This window comes from Aotus nancymaae, unplaced genomic scaffold, assembly GCF_030222135.1.
Source record: "Aotus nancymaae isolate 86718 unplaced genomic scaffold, 86718_ANA_hifiasm-v0.15.2.pri h1tg000008l, whole genome shotgun sequence".
Lineage (NCBI taxonomy): Eukaryota > Metazoa > Chordata > Mammalia > Primates > Aotidae > Aotus > Aotus nancymaae.
Genome location: NW_026988419.1, coordinates 11,312,613 through 11,329,291, shown reverse-complemented (window position 1 = coordinate 11,329,291; position 16,679 = coordinate 11,312,613). Strand labels below are relative to the sequence as shown.

Genomic DNA, 16,679 nt, shown 5'->3' with positions numbered 1-16,679 from the left:
CCCACCCATCAGAGAGAAAGATGCTTGTCATCCTCAGAAACTAGCAATGTAGGCAGAAGTTATAAAATTAAAAACTCACTTGACTATTAGATGCATCAAATCTAATAATAAATGATATAATGAGAAAATGCAAGTATGGTGCCTGGCACAGAGTAAGCGCTCAAAAAATATCAACAATGATGATATAAATGACAAATCATTACCAAGGATAAACTATTATCATGTATATTAATGCTAACTTTTTGAAAAAGCATTTAAAATGCAACACAAAAACTGATGTACCATCAGATTATTGTACTATTGTCCAGTGTTAGGCAATATTGTTCATTATACTCTTCTACAACTAGTTTTCAAGGACTAGTTGGCCTATATTTCATTTATAAAAACAAAACGGTACACACCAACTGAAATGGTAAAAATAATTCATTTCATGTCAATGTCAGTTCTAGTGCTTCTTGCCATGCTTTCTTAAGAAAGATCCTGAAGCCACATCCAGGCAGAGCAGAAAACAGCTCCCTGATCTGCTATGGCTGCTGAGGTGAAGAATGGTGGCACGCACACTGGGGATAAGTGTTTTCCCCACAGCATAAAGAAGCTTTACAGCAAGATTTAGGTATAATGTGATTGATTAATTAGGAAATGCAATTGACTTGAAGCAATCTACTCTCAACTGAAACTAGTCCTTTCTGTGTAAAAGAAGAAGACTCCACAGACATGTGGCAATGCAGCTGTGTATCTGAGTGACCTTGTGTTTTCTCATGGCAATGGATAATAAGGGATAGTAACAAGAAGCAATTTAAATTAAGCTACCTTCAATGGCAGCAGTTAGTACACAGTAAGAAACTTTTTTTTTTTTTGAGACAGGCTGGAGTGCGGTAGTGTAATCTCGGCTCGCTGCAGTGTCCACCTCCTAGGTTCAAGTGATTCTCCTGCCTCAGCCTCCCAAGTAGCTGGGATTACAGGTGTGCACTACTATGTCCAACTAATTTTTGTATTTTTAGTAGAGATGGGGTTTTGCCACATTGACCAGGCTGGTCTCAAACTCCTAGTCTCAAGCGATCTGCCCACCTCAGCCTCCCAAAGTGCTGGGATTACAGGCGTGAGTCACTGTGCCTGCCAGAAACTTTTTTTTAAAGTTAATATTTAGTGTTTATTTTAATGTGTTAGAAAAATATAACAAGTAAATGAAGCTCATAATTTTTACAAATATTATTCCTATAACAAGGCTGAAGTACATGAGCCAATTTAAAAGTGAGCCAATTTAAAAGAAAGTATTACAACTACTATGCAGATACAGCAAAAATCATTATGATGAAATGTGAATTATTTATACTCAGAAAGTCAGGGACTACATTTCAAAAAGAAAATGGTTGTTACTCTTGTGTAAAACTGGTTTTAAAAATATAAACCATCTTTGCTCAGTGATGCTTAGGCTTGCCTGTACACATCTTCATAAACATCTTTCATGTTGAAAATCCTATAGGAAAATTTAGTACAAATCTGAAACTGTCCAAGAGCTCACTCCTTCCTTTCCCCGCAGGGATGAACAATGAATATATTAAAGTGACTTTGGACAGCTTAACAGACTGTTTCTAACATCCCTGGTGTGTCAGTTCAGTCACAGACCTTGGATGCAGACAGGCATGGGCAGGAATCCCTGATCCACAGCCATGGCATGGGACAAGTTACTTAAATTAACTGCTATGAAAGACAGGAACGCCTACTTCACAGGAGTATACTGAGAAGAAATGGAATCATGTACACAAAGCCCTTGGCACAGGGTTTTCCCTGCAGAGCCGCCACTAGACAGGACTCAGCCTCTGTGCTTCTCCAAAGACCCTTGAGGCTCCAAGGTCACAAAATCAAACTGCACCACTAATACAAAAGGGCAGGGAAAAAAGGAGACCCAAGTTTTAACAGCAGTTGTTTCTAGAAAGGAAAACAGGATTCGAAGTGGGGAAAAGAACTGTCATGGTTTACTCTACATGGTTAAAGTCTGAGTCCTTTAAAATGAGATGGATTCCCATGACACTTACATGTTTTAAAAAATAAAAATGTCTTTCTCAATATTATTTTTGGTATTTCATTTTACAGGATATCATGGATGCCCACAACTACAAATGTGTGTATAAATATGTACATAGGCGAATGACATGGTATTAGAAAACTACTGTACACAGTATGATACTATGGAAAAGGCCTGTTCTAGGAGGCCAAAGGTCAGGACTCTGCTCATGATAGAATGAGATAATGCAAGTATGATGCCTGGCACACAGCAGTCCTCCTGCTGTCCGTGTAAAGTGTGCTACGTATTTATCCTCTCTCAGCCTCAGTCTTCCTCAGTGGTGCAGTGCCTGACATATAACGAATGCCCAATAAATGTAGAATAAATGACTGCTGAATCAGAAAAATCAAAGTACAAAGCAAACTGGAAGTAGTGTCCCTTAAATATTCTAAAAGATTGAGAATTTCAGGGCTAGGGCTGAGTTGCAGGGGAGAAAAAGAAGTAGCTTCCTTCCCCCACCGCCCCAGATTATTAAACATACTTGAATCCTTAAGAACTATATTGTAGGCACCGCAGAAATGCTCAGCAAGAGGGAAAAACGGAACTACAAATTGCATACACATTTTATTCTTTCAAACGGTCAATCTGGTGGGGGACGGACATTTCCTTCGGATTTTGTAATAAAAGTCATTTCCTGATTTAGGCCTTTTATGTCAGCTTTTCAACTCAAAGCAAATGTTTGTGAACATGTTCAAAGACAAAGAAATAAATTTAATGTGGAACAGTCCACAAGCTTTTACCCAGGGCGGCATCTAGTGGGCAGAGCTGTAACCAAATAAAGACCAAATATTCTAACTTAATAAATTTGGTTACGAAATACATTGTGAACTCTCAACACTCACATGAAACTATAAAATACTTTGTCATCTGTCATTTAAGGTCTTTTTTTCTAGGCCTTCATGTTCTTTTGTGGCTGTAAAAAGAAACGCTTCAACATTACTTTACCAGGAATTGTATAATCTCAAGTAACAAAGTTATTCTTCCAGAATCTGGAAGTTTTAACAGTCTAGATTTTATAAATTCATATAAAGAATCATAGAATAAATAATTCAGAGAGTCTAAGCAAACAATCAGCTGGGCAGAAAAAGGATGTAAGACATACCAGGGCAAAGGTAAGCACTTCAGTGAAGCCAGCAGCTGCCATGTCATATCTGAGAAGTTCAGTGAGCTTATTAAGAGGAAACTAAAAAAAAAAAAAAAAAAGTATCCACTTTATTTCACCTCAATACAATTTCTTGTCTTTTAAAAGGGAGATTTATACAGAACATGTCATTAAAAAAATGTTTTTAATAAAAATGTTTAAAAGATTAAAAACCTTTTCACCCTTACTAATGTACTCCTAATGCCACCATTTCCCTACCAATATTACTTCCTCCCTCCCTACTGCTCTGCCACCCCTCTGCCCCTACACAGATGTACAAACCGTCCCCACTTCCACCTCTCCCACACACAGCTTCTGCCTTCAGGCCCAAATTGAGAAAATGAATCCCTGAGTTAGAGATTCAACAAGGGCTCCAAACTTGAAACCTGTCTTTCTTCAAAGAACTAGTCATCACAGGTTTTCAACTTACTCTAATCATCTGGGCATCTGTTTTGTATCCTCTCCATAGCAAATGCCTCTCATTGCAGAGCATGTCCAAATACTGCTTGATTCCTACGTTCTGTTTTCTGGAAGCCTTTCTGGCATTCAATAATCAGTTTCTAACAATAAGAAGTGTTTATTTAAGGGTACAATCTTACTTGATTAGCTATGGTGTATGTTTTCGGGAGAGTCATCTGAATGTTGTTATATCCATAAGCAATAGCTGCATCTTCTACAATATCACATGCATGCATAATGTCAGCTCTGGTGGGAGGGATTTCAATCTCAATCTGATTCCCATCACCTATGACTTCTGATTTTAAATACATCCTGGTCAGAAGTTTGGCAAGATTTTCTGGAGTTTCTCTGAAAAATGAATGAACAAACCATAAACTTCATTGGATTATTTTTTTAATGTTTACATTTTGTTTTAAAATATGCTACTAGCCCAAATCATAATCTTTCTTTTTGAGTTCTATCAGAAACCAGACTTCTTAACTGCTGTTCTGTCATTCCTTAACCGATTCTGAAGGATTGCAAAAAAAAATTAGTCACATGTGTACTTTGTTCTTGAATTACCTCCAAAAGTAAATACATAAATGAAGTTTTCAGAGCATACCTGATTCCCACTTTTTTGTTAATGAGGTCAGCTCTCACTATCTCCTTTCGGTAAGCTAGTTCCTTAAAGAGAAAAAGTTTAAAAAGTAAATCATTTCCCATCAGATACAGCTTTAGACTCTTTTCCATTAAATTAGTCATTACTGCAGTTCTATTACGTCCCGAAGAAACTGTCATTAGAGCCACATATTGAAAATAAACTTAATGTTGCAAAAACAGTATTGTGAGGACTACATTTGCTACATTAGATCCATATATGAACATTCTACCTGCTAGACAATTTGCACTGCCTGGAAATATATAAAATGCCAAACATTTTTGCCTTTTAGATAGTCAATCTCTATTCCCCACAGTAAAACACTGCTGTGTCACATCATTCCAAAGATGTTTATAAATCCAGTGGAAGATTTTCAGTCTCATCCTATGCAAGCAGATGGATACGACCAGGAAAGAATAATTCCAATGTCACAATGTACTATCCATCATACTAAGTCTAAGAGCATGATGAAGATACTCTTTTCTTACCATTTCCAGGTGGGGAAATGCAATGATGTCCCAAGTCCTGGCTACCAATCTGCTCCAGAAGACAGCAGGGATAGGAGCATCTAATGAATTTGGTACTCAGTCTCCTTCAAATACATAACTCCACCGTATTAGTGAGGTGAAAATCCACAAGCATAAAACCCAGGCTTTTCAACACTTTTGGAAATGTCCTTATGTCTTATCACTGAATCACTCTCAAAAGTATAAATGCCACTAGCAAAAAGGAAATTTAAAAACCTGTTTTGATTCAAGTAAGGGCAACGGTCCAGAGCCTTGCTACTCAAAATGCAGTCCTCAGAGCAGAAGCACCAGCATCACCTGAGTGCTCGTGAGAAAGGCAGACTGCAGGTCTTGACAGCTAATGCCAGTGACACCAGAGCTATTGAAGCCCACCCAATCTGCATGTTTTCAAGATCTGTAGGGTTTGGAGGTACATGATGAAGACTGCAAAGTAATAAGTAAGTTTTCTGAACAGTTACTACAAGCTAAATAGTTATTACGAGCTGAATAGTACAAGATGCATTTTTAAGATAATCTTACTTAATCTTCACAACAGATGCTATTAGTATTCTCATTTGACAGATAAGGAATTTGAATTTTAGCTGAATAACTAGTTCCAGGTCACAACAATAGTAAGCTGCTGAGTTCAAGTGGTGCTATATGCCCAGTGCTTAGAAAATGATTATCAGATAATAAGCATTTGGTATATATATTTAATGAGTGAATGCATGCATGGAACAAGTAATAAGGATTACAGGTGGTGGCTCATGCTTGTAATCACAACACTTTGGGAGGCAGAGGCGTGTGGATCACCTGAGGTCAGGAGTTCGAGATCAGCCTGGCCAACATAGCGAAACCCCATCTCTACTAAAAATACAAAAATTAGCTGGCTGTCATGGCATGAGCCTGTAATCCCAGCTACTCAGGAGGCTGAGGCAGGAGAACTGCTTGAACATGGGAAGCAGAAGTTGCAGTGAGCCAAGATCACGCCACTGCACTCCAGCCTGGGTAACAGAATGAGACTCTCATCTCAAAAAAAAAAAAAAAAAAAGTAACTAATGAACAAATGAATTAATAAAGAAATTAAGACAACCCGATTCCAGAGCACACACCTTTAACCATTACTCAATTCCAGAGCACACACCTTTAACCATTACTCGATTCCAGAGCACACACCTTTAACCATTACTCTATTCCAGAGCACACACCTTTAACCATTACTCTATTCCAGAGCACACACCTTTAACCATTACTCTATTCCAGAGCACACACCTTTAACCATTACTCTATTCCAGAGCACACACCTTTAACCATTACTTGATCCCAGAGCACACACCTTTACTATTGCTCGATCCCAGAGCACACACCTTTAACCATTACTTGATCCCAGAGCACACACCATTAACCATTACTTGATCCCAGAGCACACACCTTTACCATTGCTCGATCCCAGAGCACACACCTTTAACTATTACTCGATCCCAGAGCACACACCTTTAACTATTACTCGATCCCAGAGCACACACCTTTAACCATTACTCGATCCCGGAGCACACACCTTTAACCATTACTCGATTCCAGAGCACACACCTTTAACCATTACTTGATCCCAGAGCACACACCTTTAACCATTACTCGATTCCAGAGCACACACGTTTAACCATTACTCTGACTACTGACCACTTATCTCCTCTAGTTCTCTTATTTTAAAACTTTATTCTTTTCTATGAAATAACAAAACACTAGAAAAAAAGAGTTTGAGAAAATGTGCCATTTAATGTGAGAAAGAATCAGCTTCCCCCAGAGGATCCTTCACTAAGAAAAGCTGTTCTAATTTAAGTTTAGGAGAAAATAAATGAACAAATGCCAAAACACTCACATAGTACTCCTTTTCAAAGTCCACCATCTCAAACTTACAAAAGATCTCTATATTACGAAGAAATGATTTTAAGGGATTATCCACGTGAGAATAAGAATGACCCAAATATTAAAATATATTTATCCTTTTCTTCCCAATAATATATAATCACTTTTAGTAACACTTGACAAGTCTTCATATTAAAAAGAAAAAGAGGCCACGCATGGTGGCTCATGCCTGTAATCTCAGTACTTTGGGAGGCCGAGGCATGCAGATCACAAGGTCAAGAGATTAAGACCATCCTGGCCAACATGGTGAAATCCCATCTCTACTAAAAATACAAAAAATTAGCTAGGCATGGTGGCACACGCCTGTAGTCCCAGCTATTCAGCAGGCTAAGGCAGAAGAATCACTTGAACCCGGGAGGTGGAGGTTGCAGTGAGTCGAGATTGCACCACTACACTCTAACCTGGTGACAGAGCAAGACTCCGTCTCAAAGAAAAAAGAAAAAGAAAAAGAAATTTTTCTTAGACATTATTTTAAAACCATCTAAAAAGCTATCTCCAGCTAATCCTAACCTGCTACCATCATAAATTGCAAAAACAGCCACAAATTTCTCCCTTCTCTGTATCCATGGCCTTGCAATGTGACACTGCCAATCTTCCAATCAGGAGATGGCATCTATCTTCCACTCCTTAAATCTAGCCAAATGACTGGCTTTGGCCAACAGAATAATGTTTGAAAAAGACCTGGGCACCAGCCATGCTCTCTTGCTGCTAGGAACCCTGTAACCAACCCCACATAAAAAAAGTCCAAGCTAGTCTGCTGGATGATGAGGGGCACGTCACTTGTTGACGCCACTGCCAGGAAGCAAAGGAGAATGAGACCATCCCAGATTATCCAGTTGCTAGTCAACCAGTCAACTGACTACATATGAGCAAGCCCAGCAGAGATTAGCCAGATTTGCTCAGACCAGGAAAACTACTCTATTGACCAAGAGAATCATGGGATAAATAAATGGTTGCTGTTTTAAGCCACTAAGTCTTGGGGGTAGTTTGTTAAATAACAAAAGCCAACTGATAACAGCTACTTCAATCCAAATCAACTTTTAAAAACTGATTATATTGCCCATATAATTTCAGTTATGCTTCATACAGTTATGTTTCTTTTGAAGTATAATTAATGCTCTAGAATAAAATATGATGCTAAATGCAAATGTTTTCTGGAATAGGGAGGATTTGATCTTAGCAGGTTTCATCTACTATAAAAGCTATCTAAATAGTAGAAACTATTTCAGGCTGTGATATACTTCATAAATAACAAGGGAATAGTGAAAGATTCGAAGGAGAAGAAAAAGCTCATCAAAGAATGGCCTCACTGAATGAAAACCACGAAGTGACTATGATACTGTTATGTCTTAAAACAGTCATCTTGGAGGGACAAAGCCCTCCAAGAAGGGGTTTAGATTTTTTACCAAGATCTTACGTCTTGACAATAACTGTGTGCTTACTACTAAATTAGTCTTATTAATACATTTGAAATTATTTATTAGTTACAATGATGGCCTTCAGCAACTGTTAATTCAAGTGTGAACAGACTAATTACATTTGGAGGGCTGAGTAATCTTAAAAGGAGTGAGACGATAAATTATCCAGTTAAAAAGTTCTATTGTTCTACAGCACTATAGGGTGCTATAATATAATTAACAACAGTTTATTGTATATTTTCAAATGTAGAGGAGCAGACTATGAATGTTCCCAACACAACAAAATAATAAATGTCTGAGATGATGGATATGCCAACCACCATGGTTTAATCATTACATATTATATACATGTGTTGAAATATCACACTGTACCCCATAAATATGTACAATTTTTATGTGCCAATTAAAGAATAAAAACATTAAGAAAAAACTAATCAGTTAACTAGTTAATAAGATAATAAATCATAGGAATTATAATCACACAATGTTGTTGTATAATGTTGTGTGTTGACAGCTAGCATACAACTGTCTGAATTTAGATTCTAGCTCTACTACTTTAAAATAAGTGAGGTGGCCAGACGCGGTGGCCACCCAGCATTTTGGGAGGCCAAGGCAGGCGGATCACCTGAAGTTGGGAGTTTGAAACCAGCCTGACCAACATGGAGGAAACCCTGTCTCTACCAAAAATACAAAATTATCCAGGTGTCGTTCCAGGCTCCTGTAATCTTAGCTACTTGGGAGGCTAAGGCAGGAGAATCACCTGAACCCAGGAGGCGGAGGTTGTGGTGAGCCAAGATCGCACCATTGCACTCCAGCCTGGGCAACAAGAGCGAGACTCTGTCTCAAAAAAGAAAAAAAAAAAAAAAGGCAAGGTATTTGACATCTCAAGGTCTCAGGGTCTCCATCTGGAAAAAGCGTAATAATAGCACCTACCCTCACAGGATTATTGTGAGGCCTAAATCCATGTAATGCACATAGTATAGCACCCGACACACAGGTGGGTAGGTAGGGGATGGGTAGACAGACAGAACATGAGTGCTCTATAGATATTATCATTAGTATTGTTGTCATAATCATGAAGTTTCTTAAGCACTTACTGGAAAGGTATAGGATTTTCCATTAGGAAAAACCACCTCAGCAGCTTCGACCCTGAAAACAAAAGCCAGAAATAAAATACTTAAGAAAAAAATGTGCCATGATTATCAAATCTTTCATTTGGGCTACAACTACAGCCTCACCATATTCCATCTACCCGATTCCAACACCGTTTGGATTGATCTTGCTATATACAGTATTACTCTATCATTTCATCTCCCAGGCTTCCTATGTCGTTTTCAGGCACTACCTACTTGAAAGGTTTATTTTCCAGTACTGCAAAGCATGCATCCTACAGGGACTCCTTGCCAATATTGATACCCACATTCTAGGCTTTACCAGGGCAGTGTACCATACGACAAAACTGACAGAACCACTGAAATGAAAATCAATTGAAAAAAAAACCTGATGCTGCCCATATAATTTCAATCATGCTTTCTATAGTTATATATTTCTTTTCAATTATATTAATATTCTAGAATAAACTATGATGCTAGTACCAAGGATCATATAGATTTGTTAAATAATTTTCTAAGTTAAAAATATGCTTTGGAAAAAATACAGTAATCTTACTGATACGGGATGCATGCTTTGCTCTTGTATATGCTTCTCTACCTCTGCTTAGCTGTTCTTCTGCTGTTCCTCCATTTATATATTCTCAAATCTAATGATCCCCAAACACAGCTTAAATTTCATTGCCTCCATGAAGCCTTCTCAGATTGTATCAGCTGGCAGTAATTTGCCCTTACAAACAGCCAGAATATCACCAAAACTTTTTAAAGTACTTAACACTTATGACTTTATCCAATGGTTATGCATATGTCTTATCTTTCTGAATAGATTATATGTTCTAGTTACAGGAACCACATTTTTAATCTTTATATTTATTTGTTTATTCATTCATTTTTTTTTAGACAGTGTCTTGTTCTGTGACTCTGTCTGAAGTGCAGCGGCACAAACATAGCTCACAGCAGCCTTGACCTCTCAGATTCAAGCAATCCTCCTGCCTCAGTCTCCTCGATAGTTGGGATTACAGGAGGAAACCCAGGTTAAGTTTTAATTTTTTGTAGACATAGTGTCTTCCTGTGTTGCCCAGGCTGGTCTTGAACTCTTGGGCTCAAGCAATCTTCCCACCTGAGTCTCCCAAAGTGCTAAGATTATAGGTGTGAGCCACCACACCTGGCCTATCTTTATATTTGGCACAAGGCCTTGCCTTCAGAACAGTGGGCCATCAATAATGGTGCTGGATGAACTTACGTAAATTGTTTCTCACAATATTCACTGAACATGGTGACAATAATATCAAGAACTATTTTTGCCTACAAAGAAAAGAAAAACAAATATTATGGTAATCTATAAATATCTTCTCTTCACTCAGATGGAAATGAATTAATATTTAATATAATTGCGTCCCCAAACATCTAATGGACCTTTACATATACATTTTAGGAAAGGAAGTGGAATGAAAACATGAGTAGGCCTACCCTTATCTTCAGGTGTTCTGCATTTATGCAGTTCTCTGACAGCTATAATCCATGACTGAGACAAATCATTTTGTTCCCCCACTCCCAACCTCAGGTTCACTGGGCTTCAATAGCGACAAATGGCTAGTTACTGGAATAAATCTTATCACTCTCTAAGTCTCTGAAGCCAGACTGCTTGAATCCTGGCTCAAGCACTTACTAGCAGCATGACATTGGGCAAGCTGCTTTTCTTATCTGTTAAGTGGAGATAACGAAAGTTCCTATCTCATTTGGTTATTACGAAGATTAAATAATACATTGGCACGTAGTAAAGGCCATATAGATTTGTTAAAATAATTTTTCTTTCAAAAAAAATTCTTAAAAAAAAATACAGTAACCTTATTGGGATATATGCTTTACTCTTATATATATATTTCACTCCCTATATATACAGGCTTCAGGAAAGACATTCAAGGTCTGTAAATGCATGAATTAAATTTTTTGAAAAAATTTAGTATTAGGCCAGATGTGGTGGCTCACGCCTGTAATCCCAGCACTTTGGGAGGTCAAAACGGGTGGATCACAAGATCAGGAGTTCGAGACCAGCTTGACCAACATGGTGAAAACCCGTCTCTACTAAAAATACAAAAATCAGCTGGGCGTAGTGCCACGTGCCTGTAATCCCAGCTACTCAGGAGGCTGAGGCAGAAGAATTACCTGAACCTGGGAGTGGAGGTTACAGTGAGCCAAGATCATGCCACGGCACTCCAGCCTGGGCGACAGCGTGAGACTTTGTCTCAAAAAAAAAATTAATATTAAAAGCTGAATTATCCTGGCAATATTTCTGAAGGCAAGGAATACATAAAATTATAAATGAAATATATCACAACGGCCTCTAGTCATATAAGATGTACATGAATACCATTTATTTGACCTGTTTCTATACTCCAGCCTTCTCCTGCCATTTGAGTTTACTTTTCTTAATTTGTTTAACTGCTACCTCATTTAGCATATGTAAAGAAGACATGTCACAGAAAAAGCTTTCATAGGAATCCAATAGATGAAGTGACTAAAAGTGAGTAAAGAATTATATTCTAGATAATTTTTGTGCATAAACCATTTATCAATTTACTACATAAAGCTTCTTCATAGCAAGTTCATTTTTTTTTTTTAAGATTTTACTAAGTACACAAAGGTACCAAATTACTAAGCATTTAAATTAAGTCAACTAGATAAACAATTTATATAGATCTTGCTACAGTACTCATTCCATTTTGTGTTTTATAGTTACGTATATGACTAACTCTCCCCCAGGAGTTCTTTGAAGTGACGAAACATGTAACTCATTATTAAATTGCTGGCACTGGAAAGACATTTGGTGCTCACTAAACATTTGTTAAATTAATGAAAGCACCATAACCAAAGTGTAGAATATCTATCTTTTTAAATTTCTAAAATATGTTCCCATCTACAAAATGCATGTATTTTACATTTTAGCCATTTAGTCTTGGTCCAGAAATAAAATCTATCCCATCTGATCATATACAAATTGAATAAAAGTTTTATTTACCTTCGTAAAGTCAGTTCCCGTGCATTCAATAAAAACATTTCTAGTATTTACTGTTATTCTGGAATGATCCCCTGCAATGAACACAAAACAATAACAACACAATAACTAGTTTCAGAAATAGAAGTGCACTATTAAGCTCAACAAAACAGAAACTACATTTTAAACATGAAACACATTAAAAACACCTTAAGAGCAAAGGGATAAACAACTTTTATTTAAGCCCCCACTGCAAGTTGAAGAATGAAAATAAAATAATTAACAGGCCTTTACTGAACGCATACAGTGGGTCAGATGCTATGCCAAGCACTTAACATAGGTTGTCTCCTCTAATCTTTACCACAACACCATGATGTAATTGCTGGCAAGAAACAAAGTTCAGAGAGATTAAACTACTTGACCATGATCACAAGCAGCAAGGCTAGAATTTGGGTCTAGATCTGGTTAACTCTGGGGCCCATGTTTTTAACCGCTGTAACTACTAGAGTCCAATATCTTGAGACGAACCTTCTCCTTCTCATAGCAAATCAGCTAAGCCTCCTTCTTACCTCCAGAAAGGCAAACATCTATGGCTCAAACATCATTACGTTTTGTAAATACATTCAAACTGCCTCATAAAAATAGCCGTCAGAAAGGAATTAAGAGGGCAAAATTTAAATTAAAAGTTTTAGTTTAACTATAAAACTATAGGCAAGTCCAGACATGGCAGCTCATATCTATAACCCCAGGGCTTTGGGAGGCCAAGGTGGGAGAATCACTTGAGCCCAGGAGTTTAAGGTTGCAGTGAGCCATGATTGCACCACTACACTCCAGCCTGGTGACAGAGCAAGAACCTGTCTCAAAAAAACAAAAAAGAGAAAAGAAAGAAAAAAAACGACATATATGACAGAGTTTGACTCTGAGTTTAACCAAATGAATACCTACTAAAACCAAAACATCAACTGCCTTTGGAGGAATTTAACAGAACTCAAAGCCTAGCATCAGAAAATATTTATAAATGTATGAACATATTATAAATTACCTAAGAATCACCAGTAAAATGTTGAATAAATGAATGAAAAGAATGGTTAGAATCTACAAAAGACCTGAGATACTCAGATTATGAGTTACTTGAATTTGATTCAGCCAAGTCTATTGAGAATTCTACAGAAATGCTGAAGATTAAAAGGAAACAGCAAAGATCTGTGATGCTTATGAAATAACTCACCATTGATGATGGGAGGCATTGAAAGGACAACACCATTGCTATCACAGATAACTGGATACAGGGGTTTGTTTTCAATGATATGCAAATACTGTTTAAGGTGATTGTCAGTCTGAAAACAAAACAAATAAAATTAGTTTTTTAAATTTCTATCACTATAGTTTACATAATGACCTAATATTAAAAAAGAAGGGGAAAAGTCAGAAAAACATTAAAACAGTCCCAAATTAAAGAAAGTTCTGAATTTAAAAGATTTTCTAATATAAATTAATATTCCAATATTCAATGAACACAATTGAGTCATTTCTCAAGAGTGAAAACAGATTTGCACTGGTATGCCTCAATCATTTCAACGGAAACATAAAACATGACAAAACTATTTAGATAAACAGGAAGAAGTTACTTGCAAATCAGGGCTAGGATGACAGCTGCTTTTTCTAAATGACACCCATTTTTTTTATTTGTTAAATACAATCCAAAATGACTACTGAATTCATTTTTGCTGCTGGACTTTTAAATAATGGGAAGTAGTATTTATAACAGTATTCCCCACAAAAACACTAAGTCTTACTGTTCTTTATACTTTATAATGAGTTTCAATTATACCCAAATATGAAGATTACAATGTGGTATGTCTACTTCAGTGGTTCTCAATCTCAGCAGTACACCGAAATCATATCAGAAGTTAAAAATGTAACATTAAATAAAAGAAAACTGTGTTCAAGTCCCACTCTAGATCAGATGAATCACTATCTCTAGGTTGGAGCTCAAACAGTGCTATTTTTTAAAAGTATTTACTACATTTCCCTAGTTGCAAGGCTTGACTCTGATGGAATTTCATGATTTTTGCAAAGCTACTGCATAATCAGAAACAGTACTTACCTTGTATATGTTCATCAGTTCACAGGCTGTATATTCCTTGGTCTTATTTAGAGGCTTGAATTTGATATCTGAAGGACGCTTTGCAGTATAAGTAAATGGGCCTGACAAAGTGTCCAAATCATGGGTACCAATAGCAACCAATGCTCTTTTCCTAATTGTTGAGAGGGTGAGGGAGAAGAAGGGAGGAAAGGAAAGGAAGACAATGATAAAGATGTGAATATTCTAAAGCAGAAATTCTAAAGATAACATAAACATAGACTATATATATTTTGTAAATTATTTCAGATACTTCCCTGAAACAGCAAATTGCTACTACATGGCATCGTTAGTGGCATATAATGAACAAATTCTCACAACCATTAAGAGTACTGAGAAATCACAAAACTACTTGAAATACATGATTTCAGAAGCTGAAGAAAATTCCTTGCCATTATGTTTTCCCAAATACTGTTTCTAGGATATCTTCAAAGTTAGCATTTCCTTTACCTCTTGTAACCTATTTCTTCTTGATATATTCAACTAAACATGCTTCAATAAATTAGAATAAACTACCAAATTGTTGTGGTTTTTTTTTTTTTGGCTTTTCTATGTTTTCTTAAATTTTATCATATAGCTGCATTACTTTAGTCATGGAAAAAAATTTTAAGAGCTCTGAATAACAGTTTGAGTTTAATGTATAAGGAAGTTCAAAAGGTATTCATTTCACTTGTTCTACAGTTTACCCACAAAAAATTTAAGGTAATTGTAGGAAATTACAGCAAGCTACAAAATTGGAGAGAAAGAAACAGAAGTAGGGATGTAAAACCGAGGCAGGAAATGTTAATTCTGAATTAGGATCTAAGGGCCTAAGTCTTACCAGGGAGGGTCACAAGTTTGTTTCTAAGCTTTCTAACAGTCAATTCGAAAAGAAAAACTTGGTCAAAATTCTTTAGTGCACAAAATGTATGTGCACTAAAATCAGTTTAAAATGCTTAATATTACATTTTGGTCAACTTCCAGGACTGCAGGACTGGTGAACTAGAACTTTAATAAATAGGGTTGAAGAGAATTGCTAACAGGCAAAAAGGAAGTGTTACTTTACTCAATTAGTCATATGCTTACAGAAGATAATAAACCCACAACTATCATAGGATAAAATATACATGGTTCAACAAACCTAGGTAAATTGATAATTGACAAATGCACAGGTAAGTCCGTTTCCTTAGATATTAATATTGGTCCCTTAATCTTAACACACTACCTCAAAACATCACCAAAATTTCAATTTCAAATCAGCAATAAAAAAATTAATTCCAAGCCAGGCATGCTCACACCTGTAATCTCAGCACTTTGGGAGGCTGAAGCAGAAGGATCATGAGGTCAGGAGTTCAAGACCAGCCTGGCCAAGATGGTGAAACCCTGTCTCTACTAAAAGTGCCAAAATTAGCCAGGGGTGGTGGTGGGTGCCTGTAATCCCAGCTACTTGGAAGGCTGAGGCAGAGAATTGCTTGAACCTGGGAGGCGGAGGTTGCAGTGAGCCGAGATGGCGCCACTGCACTCCAGCCTGGGCAACAGAACAAGACTCTCTCAAAAAAATAAAAAACACACAAAAAAACTTAATTCCAGATGAATCAAAGACTTAAGCATTTTGAAAAGCAAAAAACAAACATACAGGCACACATACAAAAGACACCATAAAAATTATTCAAAGAAAATAGAGGCCAAGTGAGGTGGCTTACCCCTGTAATCTCAACACTTTGGGAGGCCAAGGCAGGAAGACTGCTTGAGCCCAAGAGATTAAGACCAGCCTGGGCAACATGGTGAGACCCCATTTCCACAAAAAATTTAAAAATTAGCTGGGTGTGGTGGTATATACACCTGTGGTCTCAGCTACTTGGGAGGCTGAGGCTGGAGGATCACTTGAGCCAGGGAGGTCAAGGCTATAGTGAGCTGTGATTGCACCACTGTAGGCCATCCAGTCTGGGCAACAGAGTGAGACCCTGTCTCAAAAAAATAAAACAAAATAAGAAAATATAGAAGAAAATGCTTAAAATTGTAGAATAGGACACCACTTCTTAAGTAGGTCATAAAACCGAAAAGTCATACAGAAAGACTGATAACTATACCCAACTTACAGGTCCAGAAGACACCCAACGTCAAAAAACACAGAAAGGTGTACAACATATACAGGAAAAAGATTAACATTCCAAATACAGTAAGATATGAAAAAACTAAAAATACTCAGAAATCAAGATTTTATTCAACATAATGGTAAAAATTTCAAAGTCCTGCTATAAAAGAGTGGCAACTGAAAGGTAAAAGAGCTGAGCAGAAAAC

General features: G+C 37.0%; 1 protein-coding gene across 1 annotated transcript in view; it reads right to left on the bottom strand.

The window, feature by feature from the left end:
• The window catches only part of FARSB (phenylalanyl-tRNA synthetase subunit beta), a 78,444-nt gene that overhangs the window by 42,910 nt on the left and 18,855 nt on the right, over positions 1-16,679 (bottom strand). Inside the window, exons 6-13 of the mRNA XM_012446273.2 lie at positions 14,364-14,514; positions 13,485-13,593; positions 12,281-12,351; positions 10,505-10,566; positions 9,250-9,301; positions 4,267-4,328; positions 3,806-4,013; positions 3,168-3,248 (exon numbers count right to left, since the gene is read on the bottom strand). Coding sequence (XP_012301696.2) covers positions 3,168-3,248; positions 3,806-4,013; positions 4,267-4,328; positions 9,250-9,301; positions 10,505-10,566; positions 12,281-12,351; positions 13,485-13,593; positions 14,364-14,514 — 796 coding nt within the window. The remainder of the gene's footprint in view (positions 1-3,167; positions 3,249-3,805; positions 4,014-4,266; positions 4,329-9,249; positions 9,302-10,504; positions 10,567-12,280; positions 12,352-13,484; positions 13,594-14,363; positions 14,515-16,679) is intronic.